This window comes from Coregonus lavaretus (genome assembly GCF_964263955.1).
Source record: "Coregonus lavaretus genome assembly, chromosome: 7".
Classification (NCBI taxonomy): domain Eukaryota; kingdom Metazoa; phylum Chordata; class Actinopteri; order Salmoniformes; family Salmonidae; genus Coregonus; species Coregonus lavaretus.
In genome coordinates, this window is record NC_139994.1 from 45,211,375 (window position 1) to 45,237,004 (window position 25,630).

General features: G+C 42.3%; 1 protein-coding gene across 1 annotated transcript; it reads left to right on the forward strand.

Moving 5' to 3' along the window:
• Positions 1 to 14,962: 14,962 nt before the first annotated feature.
• Positions 14,963 to 22,741, forward strand: LOC311132933 (cerebellin-1-like; the record flags this gene model as incomplete). Its single annotated transcript, XM_084166323.1, has 3 exons — positions 14,963 to 15,280; positions 15,491 to 15,610; positions 22,544 to 22,741. The coding sequence occupies 3 exons, from the start codon at positions 14,963 to 14,965 to the stop codon at positions 22,739 to 22,741; spliced, it is 636 nt and encodes a 211-aa protein (XP_084022449.1).
• Between the last annotated feature and the right edge of the window lie 2,889 nt (positions 22,742 to 25,630).

Consider the following 25,630-nt stretch of genomic DNA (forward strand, 5'->3'; position numbering starts at 1 on the left):
TATACACTGATGAGTAGCCTCAGTGTAATCAAGTCAAGTACATTTCTTTTACATTTTAGCAGACGCTCTTATCCAAAATGCATACATTTTCATACTTTTTCATACTGATCCCCCATGGGAATTGAACCCACAACCCTGGCCTTGCAAGCACCACGCTCTACCAACTGAGTCACACGGGACCATCTAACTTGAAGTGCAAAATGTAGATATGTAAGAAAATACCCACTCATCCTGATTTCAAAATCCATCCACTATTTGCAGGTGAGACAAAAGACAGTTTGAGATTTATCTTAGTAAATGAAACAAAAAAAAGCTGGGGTGAAGCTCAGAACTACTGCAGAGATCATTACCGAGACCTGGCCAGTGTGAGGAACCAGGCTGAGAACCACGAGATAGAGACCTTGGTTGGTGATAGCGAAGTGTGGATCGGCCTGTTCAGCGACTCCTGGAAGTGGTCAGATGGCAGTGATTCCTCCTTTAGGCACTGGAAGGTGGGAGAACCCAATAACAACGACAGTAAACCGCAATGTGGTGCAGCAGTGTTGAAGGAAGGAGACACGTGGACAGACAAATGGACAGATTGGCCCTGTGATAATACTTGGCAACCCTTTGTTTGCTACACCAGTGAGTTACTGTATAAACTATTCTGCTAAAGTGTTAAACAACTGGATTGCTTGTAAAAAGAAAAATACATTATGTATTTCTAATTGGGGTCTTGAGTGTTAGGGTCTACACAAAATGTTCATATAACTCTCCCTTCACTTCCTTATGTAACATGGAGTGTGATCAACATGACAAACGTTTTATTCTCGTGTCTGTGTATTTCTAAGCTCCTCCAGTGAAGAAAACTCAGAAGGTGGTGAGAGTGAGACTGACCCTGAACGGCCAGAACATGGACCTGAATGATCCTGTCGTACAGGAGGCCATCTTACAGCAAGTGAGTCTCACGTTCTTCATGGTATCTTTTTGGGGTCTATTATAGACACATTTACAGTACAAAAAAGATAACATGATGCATTATATTATATTCCATTATTATATTATATTATATTATAAACCTGGTGGTTCGAGCCCTGAATGCTGATTGGCTGACAGCCTTGGTATATCAGACCATATACCACGGGTATGACAAAACATTTATTTTTACTGCTCTAATTACGTTGGTAACCAGCCGCAATGCGTCGTGCCTAAGAACAGCCCTTAGCCGTGGTATATTGGCCATATACCTCACCCCCTCGTGCTTTATTGCTTAATTATAGCATAGCATATTATACTGTATTCCACATATTTATGTTCTTCAGATAAAGAAGGAGGAGGGGATGTCTGATGATGTCAAACTGAGATGGAAGGAGCAGCCCGATGGGAAGTTCTTCCACAAGGAAGAAAAGAGGGATTCCCAAAGAATGGAGAGAAAACCAGTTATGACAAAAAGAGAACTCTAAATTTTGGGAAATATATTTCTTGATTTGTAGGAAAACTCTACTCCTATATATTATTTTAGCTGAATTTGAGTTTTGTATGTGTCCAACTACATGGCATGAGCTTAGAAAAGCTTAGAAATACACAGACACGAGAATAAAACGTTTGTCATGTTGATCACATCAACTAGATACAGCCCCAGGACAATTTTTTCTTGAGCGGTTGGTCAGGGGGCCGGAACATAATTACAAATAATTTGTAGACCGCAAATTGACCACAATAAACTCAAACAGATATAATACTTGACTAAAATGTAATAATTTCAAACCTTGCTTTGAAATGCAACTCAATATTAGGAAGGTGTTCTTAATGTTTTGTGCACTCAATGTATATCTCTCTATTTGCGATAGAATACTTGAGCTGATATGCTGGTCATTTATGTCCAACAACAACAACAAATTCGGCCCTCGGGCCGCCAGTTGGGGAACCCTGTCCTAGAGTATGTATTACATTATATGCATTATATATTATATGCTGTCGCACTCATTAACAATTAACAGGAGGATTAAAAAAAAGGAGGTGGAGAAGAGGGGAAGAACAGAATGAAGGGAAAGACAGAGCTCTAACTCTAAATGGTGTCTGATTATTTTTGTTACTTATAACCTTTCAGCTTTTCTATAATCAAATCAAATCACATTTTATTTGTCACATGCGCCGAATACAACAGGTGTAGACCTTACAGTGAAATGTTTACTTACAAGCCCTTAACCAACAATGCAGTTTTAAGAAAGATAAATGCAAATAGTCCGGGTAGCCATTTGATTAGCTGTACAGGAGTCTTATGGCTTGGAGGTAGAAGCTGTTATGAAGCATTTTGGACCTACACTTGGCTCTGCGGTACCGCTTGCCGTGCGGCAGCAGAGAGAACAGTCTATGACTAGAGTGGCTGGAGTCTTTGACAATTTTTAGGGCCTTCCTCTGACACCGCCTGGTATAGAGGTCCTGGATGGCAGGAAGCTTGGCCACAGTGATGTACTGGGCCGTACGCACTACCCTCTGCAGTGCCTTGCGGTCGGAGGCCGAGCAGTTGCCATACCAGGCAATGATGCAACCAGTCAGGATGCTCTCGATGGTGCAGCTGTTTAACTTTTTGAGGATCTGAGGACCCACACCAAATCTTTTCAGTCTCCTGAGGGGAATAGGCTTTGTCGTGCCCTCTTCACGACTGTCTTGGTGTGTTTAGACCATGATAGTTTGTTGGTGATGTGGACACCAAAGGACTTGAAGCTCTCAATCTGCTCCACTACAGCCCCGTCGATGAGAATGGGGGTGTGCTCGGTCCTTCTTTTTCTGTAGTCCACAATCATCTCCTTTGTCTTGATCACATTGAGGGAGAGGTTGTTTTCATGCACCACACGGCAAGGTCTCTGACCTCCTCCCTATAGGCTGTCTCATCGTTGTCGGTGATCAGGCCTACCACTGTTGTGTCATCGGAAAACTTAAATGATGGTGTTGGAGTTGTGCCTGGCCGTGCAGGGAGTACAGGAGGGGACTGAGCACGCACCTCTGAGGGGCCCACATGTTGAGGATCAGCGTGGCAGATGTGTTGTTACCTACCCTTACCACCTGGGGGCGACCTGTCAGGAAGTCCAGGATCCAGTTGCAGAGGGAGGTGTTTAGTCCCAGGGTCCTTAGCTTAGTGATGAGCTTTGAGGGCGCTATTGTGTTGAACGCTGAGCTGTAGTAAATCAATAGCATTCTCACCTAGGTGTTCCTTTTGTCCAGGTGGGAAAGGGCAGTGTGGAGTGCAATAGAGATTGCATCATCTGTGGATCTGTTGGGGCGGTATGCAAATTGGAGTGGGTCTAGGGTTTCTGGGATAATGGTGTTGATGTGAGCCATGACCAGGCTTTCATGGCTACAGACGTGAGTGCTACGGGTCTGTAGTCATTTAGGCAGGTTACCTTAGTGTTCTTGGGCACAGGGACTATGGTGGTCTGCTTGAAACATGTTGGTATTACAGACTCAGTCAGGGACAGGTTGAAAATGTCAGTGAAGACACTTGCCAGTTAGTCAACGCATGCTCGGAGTACACGTCCTGGTAATCCGTCTGGCCCTGCGGCCTTGTGAATGTTGACCTGTTTAACGGTCTTACTCACATCGGCTACGGAGAGCATGATCACACAGTCGTCCGGAACAGCTGATGCTCTCATGCATGCTTCAGTGTTGCTTACCTTCGAAGCGAGCATAGAAGTGATTTAGCTCGTCTGGTAGGCTCGTGTCACTGGGCAGCTCGCGGCTGTGCTTCCCTTTGTAGTCTGTAATAGTTTGCAAGCTCTGCCACATCTGACGAGCGTCGGAGCCAGTGTAGTACGATTCTATCTTAGTCCTGTATTGGCGCTTTGCCTGTTTGATGGTTCGTCGGAGGGCATAGCGGGATTTCTTATAAGTGTCCGGGTTAGAGTCCCGCTCCTTAAAAGCGGCAGCTCTACCCTTTAGCTCAGTGTGGATGTTGCCTGTAATCCATGGCTTCTAGTTAGGGTATGTACGTACGGTCACTGTGGGGACGACGTCATCGATGCACTTATTGATGAAGCCAGTGACTGATGTGGTGTACTCCTCAATGCCATCGGAAGAATCCCGGAACATATTCCAGTCTGTGCTAGCAAAACAGTCCTGTATCTTAGCATCTGCGTCATCTGACGACTTCTTTATTGACCGAGTCACTGGTGCTTCCTGCTTTAGTTTTTGCTTGTAAGCAGGAATCAGGAGGATATAATTATGGTCAGATTTGCCAAATGGAGGGCGTAGGAGAGCTTTGGACATGTCTTTGTGTGTGGAATAAAGCTGGTATAGTGTTTATTTTCCTCTGGTTGCACATTTAACATGCTGGTAGAAATTAGGTAAAACTGATTTAAGTTTCCCTACATTAAAGTCCCCGGCCACTAGGAGCGCCGTATGAGTGCTTTCCTGTTTGTTTATGGCTTTATACAGCTCATTGTACTCACTTTAGATATAATCTGGCATATTGTATGAAATATAATTTGAGTGTTTATTATAAATGTGTGTTAAAATATATCTACTTTTTTGGGGAGATTATTAATTTGATTTGATTGACAATTTAAAAACACAATAGAATAGAATTCATTTTAAATAATCGAGGATAAAAATGTATATAGTGTAAAAACGTATTTCCATTTTGGTCCTCTTGTTTTATATAATTATAATCATGAAATTACATTAATTAAGAAAACATCATTAATAAGGTAAACATTTTCTGGAATTGGTGTTGATCTTTGTAATTTGGAAGCAAATTCTAATAAAGGATGACTACTTCACTTGTGATTGTTTTTGTTTCTATATCAACACATACATTAAAGGGCAACTCCTACCCAGAGCAGTGAGGGCAGAGGTGGGCGGGGTTAAGGTGACAGTATGTTCCCTGATTGGATAGGTGTGGTTAAATATTACCATGTCTCCACCTTCTATCAGGAAGACCTGTGTTGGACTGGACTGAACACGTTTTTCTTTCAGTTTACCTGGATCAAATTACTCACAGGTGAGTCATATTCATGTAGAATATTATATAATATATATACTGAACAAAAATATGAATGCAACATGCAACAATTTCAAATATTTTGCAGGTGAAGAAGCCAGATGTGGAGGTCCTGGGCTGGCGTGGTTACATGTGGTCTGCGGTTGTGAGGCCGGTTGGACGTACTGCCAAATTCTCTAAAACAACATTGGAGGTGGCTTATGGTAGAGAAATTAACACTACATTTCTGGCAACAGCTCTGGTGGACATTCCTGCAGTCTGGTGGACATTCCATGCTCCCTCAAAACTTGAGACATCTGTGGCATTGTGTTGTGTGACAACACTGCACATTTTAGAGTGGCCTTTTATTCTCCCCAGCACAAGGTGCATCTGTGTCATGATCATGTTGTTCAACCTCTATGGGATTGGTGTCCCGTATACGGGATAGTTGAGCTAACGTGCGCTAATGTGATTAGGATGACTGTTGTAAGTAACAGCAAACTTTCTAGGACATAGACATGTCATATATGGGCAGAAAGCTGAAATTCTTGTTAATCTAACTGCACTGTCCAATTTACAGTAGCTATTACAGTGAAAAAATACCATGCTATTGTTTGAGGAGAGTGCACAACAACAAAAAACTTATCACGGCAACTGGTTTGATACATTCACCTCTGAAGGTAAATAATGTACTTACATTCAGTAATCTTGCTCTGATTTGTCATCTTAAGGGTCCCAGAGATAAAATGTAGCATAGTTTTGTTTGATCAAATCCATTTTTATATTCAAATATAGGAACTGGGTTCTACAGTTTGAACCCCTGCTGTCTCTGGCTCCTCACCCACCCCGCCCGGCCATCTAGATGTGTGAAAGTTAGTGTATAAGCTAACGATCTATCATGTATGACATTCCTGGGAGTGTGTAAACTTACATTTTGTATTACCATATCATGTTGTATGTTCTCTATAGTTATGTACTTGAAAATGTATCAATTGACCAATTCGGCACATTTGGGCAGACTTGATACAAAGTAGTCCAGTATTGCAATGCTTCACTGGATCAATCTGAAACTTTGCACACACTGCTGCCATCTAGTGGCCACAATCTAAATCGCGCCTAAACTGCAATATTATATTGTGGCCTTTCTCTTGCATTTCAAAGATGATGGAACAAAAAAGAAAATAGAAAACGCATGTTTTTTTGTTTGTATTATCTTTTACCAGATCTAATGTGTTATATTCTCCTACATTAATTTCACATTTCCACAAGCTTCAAAGTGTTTCCTTTCAAATGGTATCAAGAATATACATATCCTTGCTGGTCCTGAGCTACAGGCAGTTAGATTTGGGTATGTCATTTTAGGTGAAAATTGAAAAAAAGGGTCCGATCCTTAAGAGGTTAATCAGCTTCTTGATATGCAACACCTGTCAGGTGGATGGATTATCTTGCCAAAGGATAAAATTATCACTAACAGGGATGTTAACAAATTTGTGCACAAAATTTGAGAGAAATAAGCTTTTCTGCGAATGGAACATTTCTGGGATCTTTTATGTCAGCTCATGAAACACTGGACCAACACTTTACATGTTGCGTTTATAACAACTTTTACGCAATTTTACCCATTGCACAATTGTATCACCCCCTTGAATGTGATACAGTAAATCGTATCTTGTTTGTGTATATATATTGTTTTTCATAGATATTGTGTCCAATATCTATGAAAAACACATCTCATATAGAAACATAAACACACATTCTTGAAAGAGGTTGGCTTGTTATGAAGCAGTTTACAGTTTAGTCATTTAGGAGGCACTCTCATCAAGAGCGACTTACCGGAGCAATTAGGGTTAAGTGCCTTGCCCAAGGGCACATCGACAGATTATTTACCTAGTCAGCTTGGGGAATCGCTCTTAACGCTTAACATCTGCTACAGAAACACTGCTAATCAAACAATAGTGCTAGGAGTCTGCACACTTGAATTAAAGGGTAACTACTCTCAAAAATCAAAACGTCTTAGAGGCCTCAAAAGTGGTATCCTGGTGTGGTTTAAACATTGCTATGGATTTAGGACATAAAAATGTGTTATTTCTCTTTTTCTTTAAGTGTGACTTTGAAAACTAAAACCTGAAATAATTTTGGAAAATCGGAAACCTAGCAATTTCTGACTCAGTTTATCTGTTTCAATAGTAGGCCTACTATTAGCTTACTGCACAGTACAGGTTGGGTTGGCCTGACTGTGAAAGACCAATATGGGATTTATAATTTTAGGTCATTCAGAGTGTATGTCACTGTTTCTCATAGAATTTTTCACACAGGGCTCTTTTTCTTAGCTGGGCAGGCTGTTTGGAACCATTGTACTTTCCCCCCCCCTTTTCCTCCCCAATTGGTAGTTACAGTCTTGTCCCATCGCTGCAACTCCCCTTAACTGAGGAAACACCGTCCAGCTGGCAACCGAAGTCAGCTTGCAGGTGCCCGGCCCGCCACAAGGAGTCGCTAGAGTACGATGGGACAAGGAAATCTCGGCCGGCCAAACCCTCCCCTAACACGGACGACACTGGGCCAATTGTGCACTCCCTCATGGATCTCCCGGTCACAGCCGGCTGTGACACAGCCTGGGATCGAATCCGGATCTGTATTAATACCTCAAGCACTGCGATGCAGTGCCTTAGACCGCTGCGCCACTCAGGAGGCCCTCCGTTTGGAAACATTTTGGGAAAATTTGAGTATACCCACTTCTCCAGGCACCACTACACCACTGCTGCACCATCTCTCTCACACCATAATTCCTGCACAAGCTCAGCATCATTCCATTGTTGGTCATGTAAAAAAAGAAGAACAAAAATGGAAGAATAATTGTTGTGCAATTTCACAGGGTGTGATCCAAGCACTGTTGAGTCGCTGTTGGAGAAAGCTATGGACGAGGAAATTCCTGTCATGTGACAATGAAAAACTGTTTTGTTTGAGTTTGTGTGCTACCAAACCAGTTAATGGTTTGACATTCTGGTAATGACTCAAATCGTCAGCTGCAGCTTTTCAGTAAATGTTCTCCTCAGGTTAATTTGGCTGTTAGTTGATAGTGGTGCCCTTGCTAGGGATATTACAGTAGATCCAGGGTAACAAAATGTATGCAAATAAAGAAAAACAAACACAGTTAAGAGTTCTGTCTTCCCGCAAGCATCAATAGGCTATTTTATAGTACTCTACCTTGAATCCTGATTCATGTAATGCAACTTCCTCCTCCCTGTCTTTTGGATGACAAAACACACTAAATGGAACTCCAAGGCCTTAGGATTCCTGTACTTAACTTTAGGTCCATTCTGTCTTACTAAAGGCATGGCTTGCCTCCTGTCTGAGGTCAATTTGGTTGTTATTTAAATGGTAGGAAGCGTCAGTTTTTAATCACCAATACAGTGCGGTCAAAGACTTTATAACTTAGTTGTAGTCACGATCTGGTTACCTATAAGTACAAACATAGTTATGTTTTGGGGTTATTACATATTTATTTACTTATTTACGAATAACTTCTTAACTACCCACAATGGACTATTTCTCAAAGTCATTTGGAGGATCTACTCTGTGATACCGAGTTCGAAATGCTAGCTCAAGCTGGCTAACATTAGCCACACCTCATGCTATTCACAGACTTTGTAGCTGGGTTATCTAGTGGTAACCCGTTAGCATGGCAGGCTCTGGTGCATGGCAGGCTCTGGTGGGCTCAAAACTAAAGAGAAAATCATTCCTGCTTTCTCTAATTGTATAGGACCTTGTCTGTTCTGCTTTTTGTTTTGTCAACTTTTCGGCATGTTCTCTGTGAAGTAGGTTACAGGTTTTGTAACTTTTACCACCTTGGCTTAGTGCTAGCACACTAGCTGACTGATATATGGAGTCTATTTATTTTGGATTTCAGCCTGGTGAAGCGCCCACCTCCCCCTCGCTTTGGAAGCTAACTCAGCCTGCACTCTTTTAAAAGTTTTACCATCAGATGGGCCCCAACCATCAATCTGTAAGTCTCTCCTCTCTCTTTATATTTTATTTGTGTTGTGTTAGTTGTGTTCTAGCTGGTCTCCAGTAGTTGGGCTCTAGCTTGCCAAACATAACCGTGGTGGTTGGCTAGGCTAATAGCTAGTTGGCTAAATAGCTAATGTTAGCTGGCTAACACTTTAATGTAGCTGTAAGCTAGGTGTTGATAGCACCTGGCTGACTCATTCAGTGCTAACTTAACATTAGCAGTAGCTGGTAGGGCTAACGTTAGCAGAATAGTAGGTCTACCATTTGCATGCTAGTTGGCTAGCTACCTTACAAGTTGATTTGTAAGTGTTTGCTTGTAAATTGGCAGAAAATGTAATTGAAACCAGTAGTCATGAGTGCAAACGATTTGGTTTAATTTTAAGTTATACATTTATTTATATAGGGCGGCAGGTAGCTTAGTGGGTAAGAGCGTTGTGCCAGTAACCGAAAGGTCGCTGGTGCCCTTAAGCAAGGCACTTAACCCTAATTGCTCTAATTGCCCTAATTAACCCTAATCTGGATAAGAGCGTCTGCTAAATGACAAAACAAATATTATTATTAATATTATTATTTATATGATCTTTTAAAGGTCAAAGCCCGGCAGGCGGAGGAAGATGATTATAAAGATATAGGAGTATCTATGCAGTTTATAGGATATATGCAGTTTCCTGCGATGTCTGCACTGGGACGAAGCAGAAGGCTTATCTTGTGTGCCAGGGGTCGTACTGCAAGACCCACCTGGGGCCTCACCAGAGAGAGCCGGCCCACCAGAGGCACAGGCTGACGGACCCAGCAACCTTCACCACGCCCGGCCTGTGAAGGAAGCACGAGCGGCCCCTGGGCCTCTTCTGCAGGAACAACCAGACACCGGTGTGTGCGAGATGCACCAAGACTGACCACAAGGGCCACAACACTATCCCTATGGAGAGAGAGAGAGAGCAAAAAGATTAGAGCAAGTTGAACATAGCTCTACATATAAAAAGCTGTATAATTAACTTCATAATAAAGCATTATACCTGCAAAAAAAAAGTGTGCGTCTGTGTGCTGGGAAAACAAGGCTTCGCCACCGAGAGGCGGTACTGGGTAGTCCAGGTGAGGGACAATATTAAGAGATTATACTGTAGCTAGGAGTGACTATCGCTCACAACTAAAAACTAAAAACAATTTAATTGTGAATTAATCGTGAGAGTTGCACCTATTCTCTGATGATGTTCTTGTGAGTTCTGGTTGTACCTCAGCTCACAGTTTTGGTTAGTCTAGTTTATTTTATTTATTTGTTTAGTTTAGTATATCTATTTGCACATTTCATTGAAAATGGAAAACAACACATGAAAAAGATTACTAAACTAGACTAACGTGAACCTGGACATAAAAAAACATTAAAGTGCAGTGAAAGGAAAGGAAAAAATGTAAGTTCAAGCACTGTCTGTCTACTCCCGCTTCCCTCCAGGTGGGTTACAAGACAGACTGGGATGTGGGTGTGACCAGAGAGTCCGTCAACAGGAAGGGGAGTGTCACGGGAAAGGGGGAAACCTCAACGCCTGCGCCGGGTCATCCATCCCCCTTCACCTGAGAGACAAGCCCAAGAAGGTGGGGGTGTTTGTGGATTATGAGGAGGGATTGGTCCCCTTTTATAATGTGGACGATAAGGCCCATATTTATAGTTATAGTTGGTGTGTCTTCACCAAGATCCTGTATCTATACTTTAACCCGTCTCCATGTCGGCAGGAAGAACACATCTGTTCGGTGGAAGGGGCATATACAAGAAGTTGTTAGGTCTAAAGTCCCACCCATGGCCCTGTCTGTGGCTGGGAGGAGCCGTCAATCATCCGTTCGATCACATCACGTTGTTCTGAGACTGTTGTCTGACTGGTCATCTTCTCTCAATTCTGGCCAGAAATAGCAGAAGTCTTCTGAGAAAGACTAACTGTACTGATGAACAGATTAATTTGTAACCACATTAGGTCAAATTACTGATATAGATATTCTTATTCTACTGTGAGAAGTCTATATTAAATTCTTGAATTTTTCTAAATCTAATTGTCTAAATGTGCAAGAAGTGCTTTTATCAGTAGCTCAATGGCATTTACAGTTTTTCTCAATTGCTAAAACACTAAACCCTATTGTCTGAACCAAATGCTCAGTTGCCTGAATCCACTGATTTAATCAATCACTCTTTTGGCAAAACCATAAGCACTTTTCACCTGTTTAGACATAACTTGCCAACACATTTTCATTGTGATGCACCCGTGCTGCATAATGGTGAGCACAGGTGACAAAAGTCAAACACAATTAGAGCACAGGTGTCACCACTTGAACACAACAACTCAAAATTGATCACACTTGTGGCTAATGATGTGAGGGAACATATACAGTAAGCCAGTTCAGAGAGCACTGGTTTGTGAGGCCCTACAATGGATAGAAATCTGAGAGGAAGAGTTCGTGTGAGAGGAGGTCGAGGTGGTCAGCGAAGACAAAGAACAGTAATATCTGATGAAATCAGAGCTACTGTGATTGACCATGTTCTTGTCCATGGTATGAGCATGAGGGAGGCTGGACAAAGGTTACAACCAAACATCAGTAGATTCACTGTGTCCACCATAATCCGAAGATTTAGAGAAGAGAACAGGTAATTACCTTTTTTTGACATTATAGTACAGTATGTAAATGTTGACAGCAATTACTGTATGACATACTATATACTGTACCACAGTATACTGTAAGTAAATATATGTTTCAGTACATCACTGTACCAATGTACTGTAGTATTGTAATGGAGGGTTGGTCTAACTGTTTGTAGGCCTAGTATGCCATGTATATTTTTTGTAACTCCATGTTCTCTTTTTGTAGAATTGAAAGACTGCCACATGGGGGTGGGAGGACAGGTATGTTCTCCCCACACCAAGAGACCCTACTTGTTGATATGGTCCGTGAGAACAATGCCATTAAACTGAGCGAAATTCAGCAGAAGATCATTGAGGACCATTTACATTTTGAGGGTATCAACAGTGTCAGCCTCTCTACTGTTGATCGTGTCCTCAAGCGCAACAGACTGCGCATGAAACAGCTATACAGAGTGCCCTTTGATCGCAACTCAGACAGAGTCAAAGAGCAAAGATTCCAGTATGTACAGGTTGGCATATATCCAGACACATTCAATGTTGATTACTCTAAGTAGTGATTTACTGTAGGCCTAAATCACTTTTTCCGTATCACTTACAAAACTATATCTATTTCTACAGAGGGTTTTTCAACTGGATGCAATGGAAAGACCCCATCAATACCTCTACATGGATGAAGCTGGGTTTAATCTCACCAAAAGGAGAAGAAGAGGCCGTAATGTGATTGGCCATCGGGCCATTGTTGGTGTTCCTGGGCAGCGTGGTGGCAATGTCACATTATGTGCTGCCATCAGCAATCATGGGGTTGTCCACCATCATGCCAACCTGGGGCCCTACAACACTCACCAGCTCCTCATTTTCCTCAATCACATGCGAGATGCTTTGTTAGGGCAGCAGGATGAGCATCCCATCTATGTTGTTGTTTGGGACAATGTGAGTTTTCACAGAGCCCTCCAGGTTAGAGAGTGGTACAATATGAACCAAGGTTTTATCAATCTTTGCCTTCCACCGTACTCCCCTTTCCTAAACCCCATTGAGGAATTCTTCTCCTCATGGCGGTGGAAGGTATATGAACGCCAACCTTACACCAGGGTAAATATCCTGCAAGCCATGGGACTTGCCTGTGGTGACATAGGTGTGGAGGCATGCCAAGCCTGGATTCGGCATGCCAGGGGTTTTTTCCCCCGTTGCCTGGCCAGACAAAATGTGGCCTGTGATGTGGATGAAGTCCTGTGGCCTGACCCAGTACGGAGACATGATGCTGTGGCTGAGTAATGCACTTATTTGTATATTTTTGTACTTTATTTTTACATGGGCTTACTGTACACAAGTGGCAAACGCATAAGATTTCTGTTTGTTTTTACAAGTGCTACATGTAAATGCACAAGATTTCTGTTTTGTCTTTTTGTACAAGTGCTAAATGCACAGGTTTTTTTTGTTTTGCAACATGCATTTAGCCTACAGTGAACAATAAACATTTATTTCTCCAGCTTCATGTCCTGAGCATTGTGTTTTCTATTTTTCTACGTAGTGTTTAGTGACTGTTCAGTAGTGTTTTTAATTTTGATTGACTCGGGGCACGATTTGACAACATAGTTCAGTTTTGAGCACAGATTGAACTGTTTTGAGGTGAAAGTTTGGTTTTGCAAGAAGAGTCTGAGGTTTTGTGAATGTAGCTTGAAAATTGGGTTTTATGTTCACAGTTAAGAGAAAAGGAGAGCAGCTTTCAAGAAATGTGTCTTAGCAATCGAGAAAAACTGTAAGGGAGTGGAAAAGGATAGAGAGTAGAAAGAGAGGATCTGAGATGATGGAGAGAAGAGGAAGGAGTGTGGAACAGGTAGGCGGTTGTGGGCGAGAGAAAACAGACGATTTATGATGCTTGTGATATGATTAAACGTCTGTTTGAACACAGGGGTTCCCTGACAGAGAGAGAGGGGAAGCGAGAGGGAGAGAGAAAAAGAGAGGGAGTGAGAAGGAGAGAGGGTGGGATGAGAGAGAGAGAGAGAGAGAGAGAGAGAGAGGGAGTCAGTGAAAAGAGAGAGAAAAGAGACAGAGAAAGGGGAATCTACCTCTTGGGACAGAGTAACTTTCAAGTCGATACAGGAAATATACTCATTGTAAAAGGTAAGATTTAATATTTAGTTTTTTTCACTGCTGTAAAGGTTATTATTTTTGCTGCTTTACACAAAAAAAGTAAATGTGGGATTGGTTTTTGAAAAGGGTTCAATATTGGTGTCATGTCATATTTCTGTCACTTTACTACTCTTTAATTTATGTTTTCTGTAATAATCTTTGTCAATAAAGAGAACATTTTCCACAAGGGGCAAATATAGACGTCTTGTATAAAACTGCAGATTTTGCACTGTGTGTCCTTTACCATCCACTGAGCTTAAAGGACTTTAGACTATGGGGAACAATGGGGACATTTACAGTTTCTATGTGCATTTTTGTATATGGATAAATATATGAAATTGCAAATACATGGGCGATTATGCATGCGTGCGTCTGTGTGCATGTGTGTGCGGGTGTGTGCATGCATGTGTGTGTGTAAAGGAATGTGAGGAGAGTGTGTCCTACAGATGGTAGCTCAGAAGTGATGATGCAGGCCTCTCCTCCTCCCTCTCCTCCCCCTCTCCTGCCATCCTCCTGTGACCAGCTGGCTTCAATAGCCTCAGCTCCCTCCCCCCTCCCTCTTCAAGCCAATCCATTAGATGATCCCTTCTTCTACCTCCTCCTTTCCTTCCCATCCCTGAATTCTTTCTCCATCTACACCACCCCAAGATCTAACTTTCGTTTACATTTGAGCACTACAGTCACTTTAGGCCTGCTTCAAGAGTTTGTCTAGGATACTATGACATTTTTATGTTGTATACTATAATTCTAAGACTTTAGACTGTCTTCCTCAGTGAATTGATGTCTATTCTGAATCTTTATCTTTGGCAGGGTCAAGGTTGGCCTGTGAAAATCCACCTGACCAACTCCACTGAGACTTGTATTACAAATCTGGTAACACAGGTCGGGAACCTGGACAAACTTGGCCGTACCTGCAGGAGGTTTGGGTCGTGGCCCAAGTGATCGGGCGTACACCATTCACCATTCAGATTCAGTGAGTTTGGATCAATTGACCCTCTGGGATTCAACCTTTTCAGAACCAACTAAAGATTCCGGAAGGATTTAAACTGTGATCTAGCTGATTCCTGTGTGGTTGAGACAAGACTGAAAAGACAGACATTGGTTTACTGAAATTTGTCATGTATTCACAAAGGATTGTTTCTTTCTACTGAAACTGTGTGGGAAACTGACATTTCCAACTGTGTCAAAACTGAAAAACCAACATCCAAAAAACACCCAAGACCTCACAACCATTTGAGACAATATGCCTCGCCTTCCTCTTCCTTGTTCATCTTTGCCCCGCCCCAAAATGACACCTAACCCCGCCCTTCTCCTTGGACTAATTATTCTCCTCCAATGGGGTCCCCTGGGGGCCAGAGCTCAGAATGACACTGAGCCAATCGTGTTGGAGGGGAAGTGTCTGGTGGTTTGTGACTCCACTCCCTCGTCGGAACCGTCGGGTAACGCGTTGGGGATGTCGGTGCGGTCGGGGACCGGTCGAGTGGCGTTCTCTGCCGTCAGGAACACTAACCACGAACCCTCTGAGATGAGCAACCGTACCATGACCATCTACTTTGACCAGGTTAGTGAGACCATACCATGACCATCCAGCATGACTGAATAACTGTGGTCAACCTTTACATGATAAAGAAGTCAACTTTTGTCAACTTTTATCAACTTTTTATCTCTCCCTCTCCATCTCTCCCCTCTCTTTCTCCCTCTCTGTCCCCCACCTCTATATATTTCTCTCCCTCTCTCTCCCCCCAACTCTCTCTCTCCATCTCTCTCTCAGATCCTGGTGAATGTGGGCAGCCATTTTGACCCAGCACGCAGCATCTTCGTGGCTCCCAGAAAAGGAGTCTTCAGTTTCTGCTTCCATGTGGTCAAAGTATACAACCGACAGACAATACAGGTAGGGGATTACAGCAAATGTATGTATATTATCTCTCTCTCCCTTCCAGTGGAGGCTCATCAGAGGAGGAAGGGGAGGACCATAGCATAACATAAAAAAGTTAGATAAAACTATACTAAATATATTCACGTCACAAATTAACTGATTAAAACACACTGTTTTATAATGAAGGTCTACAGTAGCCTCAACAGCACTCTCTGGGAAGCACCATGGTATAGCCGGAGGACAGCTATTTTCCGTCCTCCTCTGGGTACATTGACTTCAATACAAAACCTAGGAGGCTCATGGTTCTCACCCCCTTTCATAGACGTACAGAGTAATTATGACGTCTTCCGGAGGACGTCCTCAAACCTATCAGAACTCTTGCTGCATGAACTGACGTTGTCCACCGAATCAAAGGATCAGAGAATGAATCTAGTACTGAAAGCATAAGCTACAGCTAGTTAGCGATGCAGTGCATAAAACGTGGTGAGTAGTTGACTCAAAGAGAGAGAAAGACAATAGTTTAACAGTTTTGAACAAATTATTTTCTTCAAAAATTAAGGAGAAGCAGCAGAGAGAGAGAGAGAGAGAGAGAGAGAGAGAGAGAGAGATTTTGTTGTCTTTTTTTCACTTTCACTTACTTAGCTAGCTAATGCAGCTAGCTAATTTAGCCTACTCAAACGCTCGGCTCAAAGAGAGAGGAATGCTATTGATGTTAGGTAGCTGGCTAAGGATGTCCAACACTGGAACTCTTCCAAGTCAAGGTAAGATTTCGGTTTTATTAATTTATTGCCACTGATTTATCAGGTTTACCTGCACGTTAGTTCTAGTAGCTATATTGACTATGTTAGCTAATATGATGACATTGACAACGATGTAGGCTGTGTGTAGCGGTTAGCGGTTATGCTATGAAAGTTTGGCTTGGAAAGGATTTTTCGCCTGGTCACAAACAGCTGTTGTGTTGTGCACTGAAATCCACAAGCGAAGGGAAAAGGTGAGAGGAGGAGAGCGCATAGATGCGAGAAATAATTATACAATGAGCAAAGTGACGATGCTGTTTGTATGTGGGTGTTATGAAAGTGAACTGTGTGTGCGGGTGATCAGGGGTGCATTCATTCTGCCAATTCTGTTTTTAAAAAACGTATCCAAAACGGAAGCAAATGAAACAAAACGGGGTTAAACCTACCAGCTAGATGCAGTGTGCAAGGCTGTATTGAACGTGTCACTGTCTGTCTCCTTGATTACTCAAATCAAATCAAATTTTGTTGGCCACATGCGCCGAATACAACAGGTGTAGATGTTACAGTGAAATGCTTACTTACAACCCTTAACCAACAATGCATTTATTTTTTAATAAAAAAGTAAAATAAAACAACAACAAAAAAAGTGTTGAGAAAAAAAGAGCATAAGTAAAATAAAAGAACAGTAGTTGAAGTCGGAAGTTTATATACACCTTAGCCAAATACATTTAAACTCAGTTTTTCACAATTCCTGACATTTAATCCTAGTAAAAATGCCCTGTCTTAGGTCAGTTAGGATCACCACTTTATTTAAAGAATGTGAAATGTCAGAATAATAGTAGAGAGAACAATTTATTTCAGCTTTTATTTCTTTCATCACATTCCCAGTGGGTCAGAAGTTTACATACGCTCAATTAGTATTTGGTAGCATTGCCTTTAAATTGTTTAACTTGGGTCAAACATTTCGGGTAGCCTTCCACAAGCTTCCCACAATAAGTTGGGTGAATTTTGGCCCATTCCTCCTGACAGAGCTGGTGTAACTGAGTCAGGTTTGTAGGCCTCCTTGCTCGCACACGCTTTTTCAGTTCTGCCCACAAATGTTCTATAGGATTGAGGTCAGAGCTTTGTGATGGCCACTCCAATACCTTGACTTTGTTGTCCTTAAGCCATTTTGCCACAACTTCGGAAGTATGCTTGGGGTCATTGTCCATTTGGAAGACCCATTTGCGACCAAGCTTTAACTTCCTGACTGATGTCTTGAGATGTTTCTTCAATATATCCACATAATTGTCCTTCCTCATGATGCCATCTATTTTGTGAAGTGCACCAGTACCTCCTGCATGCAAGCACCCCCACAGCATGATGCTGCCACCTCCGTGCTTCACGGTTGGGATGGTGTTCTTCGGCTTGCAAGTTACCCCCTTTTTCCTTCAAAAATAACGATGGTCATTATGGCCAAACAGTTCTATTTTTGTTTCATCAGACCAGAGGACATTTCTCCAAAAAGTACGATCTTTTTTGGAGCAGTTGCTTCTTCCTTGCTGAGCGGCCTTTCAGGTTATGTCTATATAGGACTCGTTTAACTGTGGATATAGATACTTTTGTACCTGTTTCCTCCAGCATCTTCACAAGGTCCTTTGCTGTTGTTCTGGGATTGATTTGCACTTTCGCACCAAAGTACGTTCATCTCTAGGAGACAGAACACGTCTCCTTCCTGAGCGGTATGACGGCTGCGTGGTCCCATGGTGTTTATACTTGTGTACTATTGTTTGTACAGATGAACGTGGTACCTTCATGCGTTTGGACATTGCTCCCAAGGATGAACTAGACTTGTGGAGGTCTACCATTTATTTTCGGAGGTCTTGGCTGATTTATTTTGATTTTCCCATAATATCAAGCAAAGAGGCACTGGGTTTGAAGGTAGGCCTTGAAATACATCCACAGGTACACCTCCAATTGACTCAAATGATGTCAATTAGCCTATCAGAAGTTTCTAAAGCCATGACATCATTTTCTGGAATCTTCCAAGCTGTTTAAAGGCACAGTCAACTTAGTGTATGTAAACTTCTGACCCACTGGAATTGTGATACACTGAATTATAAGTGAAATAATGTAAACAATTGTTGGGAAAATCACTTGTGTCATGCACAAAGTAGATGTCCTAACCGACTTGCCAAAACTATAGTTTATTAACAAGAAATGTGTGGAGTGGTTGAAAAACGTGTTTTAATGACTCCAACCTAAGTGTATGTAAACTTCCGACTTCAACTGTATACAGGGGGGTACCGATGCAGAGTCAATGTGCGGGGGCACCGGCTAGTTGAGGTAGTTGAGGTAATATGTACATGTGGGTAGAGTTAAAGTGACTATGCATAAATAATTAACAGAGTAGCAGCAGCGTAAAAAGATGGGGTGGGGGTGGGGGGCGGCAGTGCAAATAGTTTGGGTAGCCATGATTAGCTGTTCAGGAGTCTTATGGCTTGTGGGTAGAAGCTGTTGAGAAGTCTTTTGGACCTAGACTTGGCACTCCGGTACCGCTTGCCGTGCGGTAGCAGAGAGAACAGTCTATGACTAGGGTGGCTGGAGTCTTTGACAATTTTGAGGGCCTTCCTCTGACACCGCCTGGTATAGAGATCCTGGATGGTAGGAAGCTTGGCCCCAGTGATGTACTGGGCCGTACGCACTACCCTCTGTAGTGCCTTGCAGTCGGAGGCAGAGCAGTTGCCATACCAGGCGTTGATGCAACCAGTCAGGATGCTCTCGATGGTGCAGCTGTAGAATCTTTTCAGTCTCCTGAGGGGAAATAGGCTTTGTCGTGCCCTCTTCACGACTGTCTTGGTGTGTTTGGACCATGATAGTTTGTTGGTGATGTGGACACCAAGGAACTTGAAGCTCTCAACCTGTTCCACTACAGCCCCGTCGATGAGAATGGGGGCGTGCTCAGTCCTCTTTTTTTCCCCTGTAGTCCACAATCATCTCCTTTGTCTTGGTCACGTTGAGGGAGAGGTTGTTATCCTGGCACCACACGGCCAGGTCTATGACCTCCTCCCTATAGGCTGTCTCATCGTTGTCGGTGATCAGGCCTACCACTGTTGTGTCGTCGGCAAACTTAATGATGGTGTTGTAGTCGTGCCTGGCCATGCAGTCATGGGTGAACAGGGAGTCCAGGAGGGGACTGAGCACGCACCCCTGAGGGGCCCCCGTGTTGAGGATCAGTGTGGCAGATGTGTTGTTCCCTACCCTTACCACCTGGGGGCGGCCGGTCAGGAAGTCCAGGATCCAGTTGCAGAGGGAGGTGTTTAGTCCAAGGATCCTTAGCTCCAATTTGTCTCTCGACACCTACAGTGCCTTCAGAAAGTCTTCACACCACTTTACTTTTTCCACATTTTGTTGTGTTACAACCTGAATTTGAAATGTATTAAATTGAGATTTTGTGTCACTTGCCTACACAGAATATCCCATAATGTCAAAGTGGAATTAGGTTTTTCAAATTTTTACAAATTAATTCAAACTTAAAAGTTGAAATGTCTTGAGTCAAGAAGTATTCAACCCCTTTGTTAGGGCAAGCCTAAATAAGTTCAGGAGTAAACATTTTCTTAACAAGTCACATAATAAGTTGCATGGACTCACTCTGTTTGCAATAATAATGTTTAATGTTTAATAATGTTGATTTTTGAATAACTACTGACTACTGTACCCCCACACATCAATCTGAAGGGCACCTATTGGTAGATAGGTAAAAAATGAAAAAAGCAGATATTGAATATCCCTTTGAGCATGGTGAAGTTATTAATTACACTTTGGATGGTGTAACAATACACCCAGTCACTACAAAGATACAGGCGTCCTTCCTAACTCAGCAGCTGGAGAGGTAGGAAACCGCTCAGGGATTTCACCATGAGGCCAATGGTGACTTTAAAACAGTTAGAGTTTATTGGCTGTGATAGGCTAAAACTTTCTGAATACAAAATATTATGTTTGGGGACAATCCAATACAACACATTACTGAGTACCACTCTCCATATTTTCAAGCATGGTGGTGGCTGCATCATGTTATAGGTATGCTTGTCATCGTTAAGGACTGGGGAGTTTTCAGGATTTAAAAAAAAACGGTTAAGCACAGGCAAAATCCTAGAGGAAAACCTGGTTCAGTCTGCTTTTCACCAGACACTGGGAGATGAATTCACCTTTCAGCAGGACAATAATCTTAAACACAAGGCCAAATCTACACTGGAGTTGCTTACCAAGATGACATTAAATGTTCCTTAGTGGCCGAGTTACAGTTTGACTTAAATCTATTTGAAAAACTATGGCAAGACCTGAAAATCGTTGTCTAGCAATGATCAACAACCAATTTGACAGAGCTTGAAGAATTTAGAAAATAAGAATGGGAAAATGTTGTACAATCCAGGTGTATAAATCTCTTAGAGACTTACCCAGAAAGACTCACAGCTGTAAACGCTGCCAAAGGTGATTCTACAGAGTATTGACTCAGGTGTGTGAATACTTATGTAAGTTAGATATTTCTGTATTGAATTTTCTATAGATTTGCAAACATTTCTTAAAACAAGTTTTCACTTTCATTATGGGTAGATGGGTGAGAAATAAAATCTATTTAATCTATTTTAAATTCAGGCTGTAACACAACAAAATATGGAATAAGTCCAGGGGTATGAATACTTTCTGAAGGCACTGTACGTTGTAAACTTTCATTCGTAGGCTAGGTTGTAGCAACCTCATGATGGGTATAGGAAAAATGTGAGTATCTTAAACGCACTGGTGTAAAGTACTTAAGTAAAAATACTTAAGTACTACTTAAGTAGTTTTTTGGGGTATCTCTACTTTCCTATTTATATTTTTGACAACTTTTACTTTACTACATTCCTAAAGAAAATGATGTACTTTTTACTCCATACATTTTCCCTGACACCCAAAAGTACATTTTGAATGCTTAGCAGGACAGGAAAATGGTCTAATTCACACACTTATCAAGAGAACATCTCTGGTCATCCCTACTGCCTCTGATCTGGCGGACTCACTAAACACTTGTTTTGTTTGTAAATTATGTCTGAGTGTTGGAGCATGCCACTGGCTATCTGTAAAAAAAAAATTAAAACAAGAAAAGGGTTCCATCTTGTTTGCTTAATATAAGAAATTTGAAATGATTATACTTTTACTTTTGATACTTAAGTATATTTGAGCAATTACATTTACTTTTGATACTTAAGTATATTTAAAAGAAAATACATTTAGACTTTTACTCAAGTAGTATTTTACTGGGTGACTTTCACTTTTACTTGAGTCATTTTCTATTAAGGTACTCAAGTATGACAATTGGGTACTTTTTCCACCACTGCTTCAACAGCACCGACCTCATTTCTCTCTCTCTCTCTCTCTCTCTCTCTCTCTCTCTCTCTCTCTCTCAGAGTGATTTGGGATCTCTGCTTTTACCGGTGATCAGGACATAAAGCCTTGTTCACACTGCAGGCCTTAATGCTCAAATCTGTTTTGGAATACTGACTGTCCAAACAGCAAGTTACAAGTGATCAAATCGGATTTGTGTGTGTTCAGACACCAGTAATTTACTGACATGGCTACGCTAGTAACAAGGTGTGTGTGCGCAGTGTTTTAGGCTGATTGGTGGTGGTGCTCGCGCTTCCTATAACTCAGAAGTTATGCAGCAAGCTAAGGTGACAAGAATGCCTGCCATGGAAGTTTCCCAGTTGCTTTAAATGTTCAAAATCATAGTGTAAGAACACTTTTAAAGCCTCAACGGATAAGATTATTCAACTTTTAAAAATAGTCATTTTTAGCAAGCCACAGTAGTCAACTAGCAGGCTAGGTAGCTGTTTAGCTTTCTAGCACATTCACTAATTTGTTTGTAAATAATTAACAAGCTAGTTAGCTACCACATGTTCTTGTCAAACTGTCAACAGAGTAGCTAGCAAGCAAGAAGATATGGCAAATAAATCAGATTTGTCGCTTGGCCAGGAATCAGATTTGTATTGGACTTCAAACCACCTACGAAGGTGGTTTGAAATGTGGCTTTAAATATCCGATTCCATGTGCTTTTTGGCTGTTCAGACTGCAGGAAAATATTTGAATGCAAAATAATAGGATTTGAGTCACTTCAAACTGCAAATGTGAACAACGTTTTACTCTCTCTCTCCCTACCTCCCACCCCCCCTTTGCCTCTGTCCCTCTCTCTCAGGTGAGTCTGGTATTGAACGGGCACCCAGTGATTTCAGCATTTGCCGGGGACCAGGACGTGACCAGGGAAGCAGCCACCAACGCTGGGTTGGTTACCATGGAGAGAGGAGACAAGGCTTATCTCAAACTGGAGAGAGGGAACCTGATGGGGGGATGGAAATACTCCACCTTCTCTGGGTTTCTGGTGTTTCCTTTGTAGAGAGGGAAGGAGGGAGGGAGGGAGGAAGAGAAAAAGAGAGCGGGACAGGGGAAAGGCGAGCAAGGTGACACAGGGGAGACATCAAGTAAGGACAGGGTTAGGTGGAGGAGAAGTGTGTATGTATGAGAGTTAGTTTACAGCTCGCTTTGTATCCGAAAATCCTGAATGTTACGATTTTGGAATGCACTTCTACGTACACTGCTCCATTATTTAAATGATACTGTAGTGTGTACAGTTTCTGCTTGAGTGTTCATGTATTATGTGTTGGCTTTTGTTGTCTGCATGCAAATAATTGTACGTGCTAATAAAAAAAAGTTGGTCATACAGTAAATACAGGATTTTCTTCAAAGTGAGTGTCACTAGCTGAAACAACTGCTCCTCCTTTCTGCTGTCGCCAAACATGTATTATAGAAGTTGACCTTATCCACAGATCTAGGATCAGATTGCACTACCCCAAATCCTAAACTCAATCATAAAGGAGATTAAATTAAATCTGACCCTGTATCAGTATTATAGAAGTTGACCTTAAGCGCAGATCAAGGATCAGATTCTATACTCCCTATCCTAACCTAAACTATTAGGGAGAAAATCTGACCCTAAATCAGATTAGGTGAAACTTTCATCTTCTCCAAGCTGTGCATCTGTTAGTCCTGTAAATAGCGCAGCCACCCTCGACGCCCCGAGAGGAGGATTCTGGGTAAGGGCTCATGCGGCTCGTCCTGGCGGATCCGGTGACAGATGGGAGTTTTGGCGAGGGCCGTGTGTGTGTGTGTGTGTTGCCAGGAACCTGTGGCGTTCACACCGTACACTGTCACAACCAATTTGTCTCGCTGCTCGAATACACAGCGGAGGTATGTTATAAGCACATAGGAGTGCTTTGTTCGTTCTTCATAGACGTGTGTGTGTGGGTGTGTGTGTGTGTGTGTCTGTGTGTGTGTGTTACCACAGGAGGGTGTAATGGAGGCATGTGTAAGCACATATAGGAGTGAGTGATTATAGAACTGTGGTACTATAAAGCTTAATATGTACAGATACACATCCCTGTGTTACTGTATGTGCTTTATGTATGTATTTGGACAGTGAAGCTAACATTTTAATTTGACTCTATACTCCAGGATTTTGGATTTGATATCAAATGTTTCATATGAGGTGACAGTACAGAATGTCACCTTTTATTTGGGGGTATTTTCAGACATATCTGATTTACCGTTTAATAAAAATGAAAATAAAATAATACATTTAGTTTGTATAGCGCATTTCATTACAAAGTAATTTTTATAGCTCTACTGAGGGAAAAAAATATAAATTATATACAATAAAAACAACATACATTTAGAATTAAGGCAGGTAAAATAGCAATAGTGGGCTAGGTGCTAAATACATTTTAGATTGGGAAATGGACTATAAAAAAGGCAGTCTGTAGAAGTGGGTTTTAAGGCCTGTTTTAAAAGTTCAGAGAGCATTTCATAGGCTAGGGTCAAGGGAGCAGAAGGCTCGTTCCCCCATAGTTCAGAGACATGTCTTGGAGACTTGAAGCGCATTGCCATAGTCGATCCGAGAGAAGATGAAGGCGGGGGATGAGTTTCTCTGTTTTTAAGATGGAAAATTATGTTTTACATATTTATTTTATGTGGGCATCGAAGGACAGAGAAGGGTTAAACTTGACTCCTAGGTTGGAGATGACAGAGGACAGATGGATGGCCTGGCCGTTGATTGTAGGGCAGATGTTTCCGCCACTGGTGACCTGCTGAGGTGTCCCAATAAGCATAGCCTCAGTCTTGCTACTGTTCAACTGGAGGAAGTTCTCTTTCATCCATGCCCTGATGTCCTCTGGGCAGCTGCTGAGTTTTTCTAGGGCAGAGATGTTGTCCGGTTTGGTGTTAATGTAGACCAGCATAGTAGTGGAAATTGATGTTATAATCTCTGAGGATTTGGCCGAGGGGGAGCATGTAAATAAAAAACAGGATAGGCCCCAGCACTGACCCCTGTAGGACGCCGCATGTGACTGCAGACTCCACTGATCTGGACTTCCTTTTGGAGAGATAGGAGGAGAACCAGTTCAGAGCTGTTCCAGAGACAGAAGTGTGCTCTGAGACGCCACAGGAGGATGATGTGGTCTACAGTGTCAAAAGCAGCACTGAGATCTAAGAGGAGGAGGAGGATGCTGGGAGATCCAAAATCAGCAGCCATCAGTAGGTCGTTGGTAACGTTAACCAGAGCTGTTTCGGTGCTGTGCAAAGGCCGGAAGCCAGACTGGAAAACCTTGTACAACTGATTAGATGACAGATGCGATTGAAGCTGATTTGCAACCACTTTCTCCAGTACATTTGATAGGAAGGGGAGGATGGAGATGGGCCTGTAGTTGGATAGGATGTCCTGGTCAAGGTTGAGTTTCTTCAGTAAGGGGGTGACTGCAGCTGTTTTGAAGATCGATGGTACCTCTCTGGACAGCAGGGACTTGTTGATCAGGGTGGTGACAAACATAAGCATGCTAGATGAACAGGTTTTGAGTAGGCATGTGGGATAGGGTCAAGGTAACAAGTGATGGCCTTCATTTTAGAGATTATTGACTGCACAGCTGCAGATGTGACTTCTGTAAAGTTGCTGAAGGGAAGGGCAGTCTGGGTTGGAGGCTCAGGTGCAGGCCGTCTTAGAGGCCGTGATGTTTGTCCTGATGGTGTCCATTTTTGTCATGAAGAAATCTGAGACGCGATTGCACTGCTCAGATGAGGCTGCAGGAGAGCATGAGTTTGCAGGGTTGAAAAGGTGGTTGATGGTAGAGAACAGGGTTCTGGGGTTAACTTTGTTATTGTCAATCCTGGCAGAGTAGAAGGCTGATCATGCTGCTTTTAAGGCACAAGAGTAGCTTGTCTGGTGGTTTTATAGGCC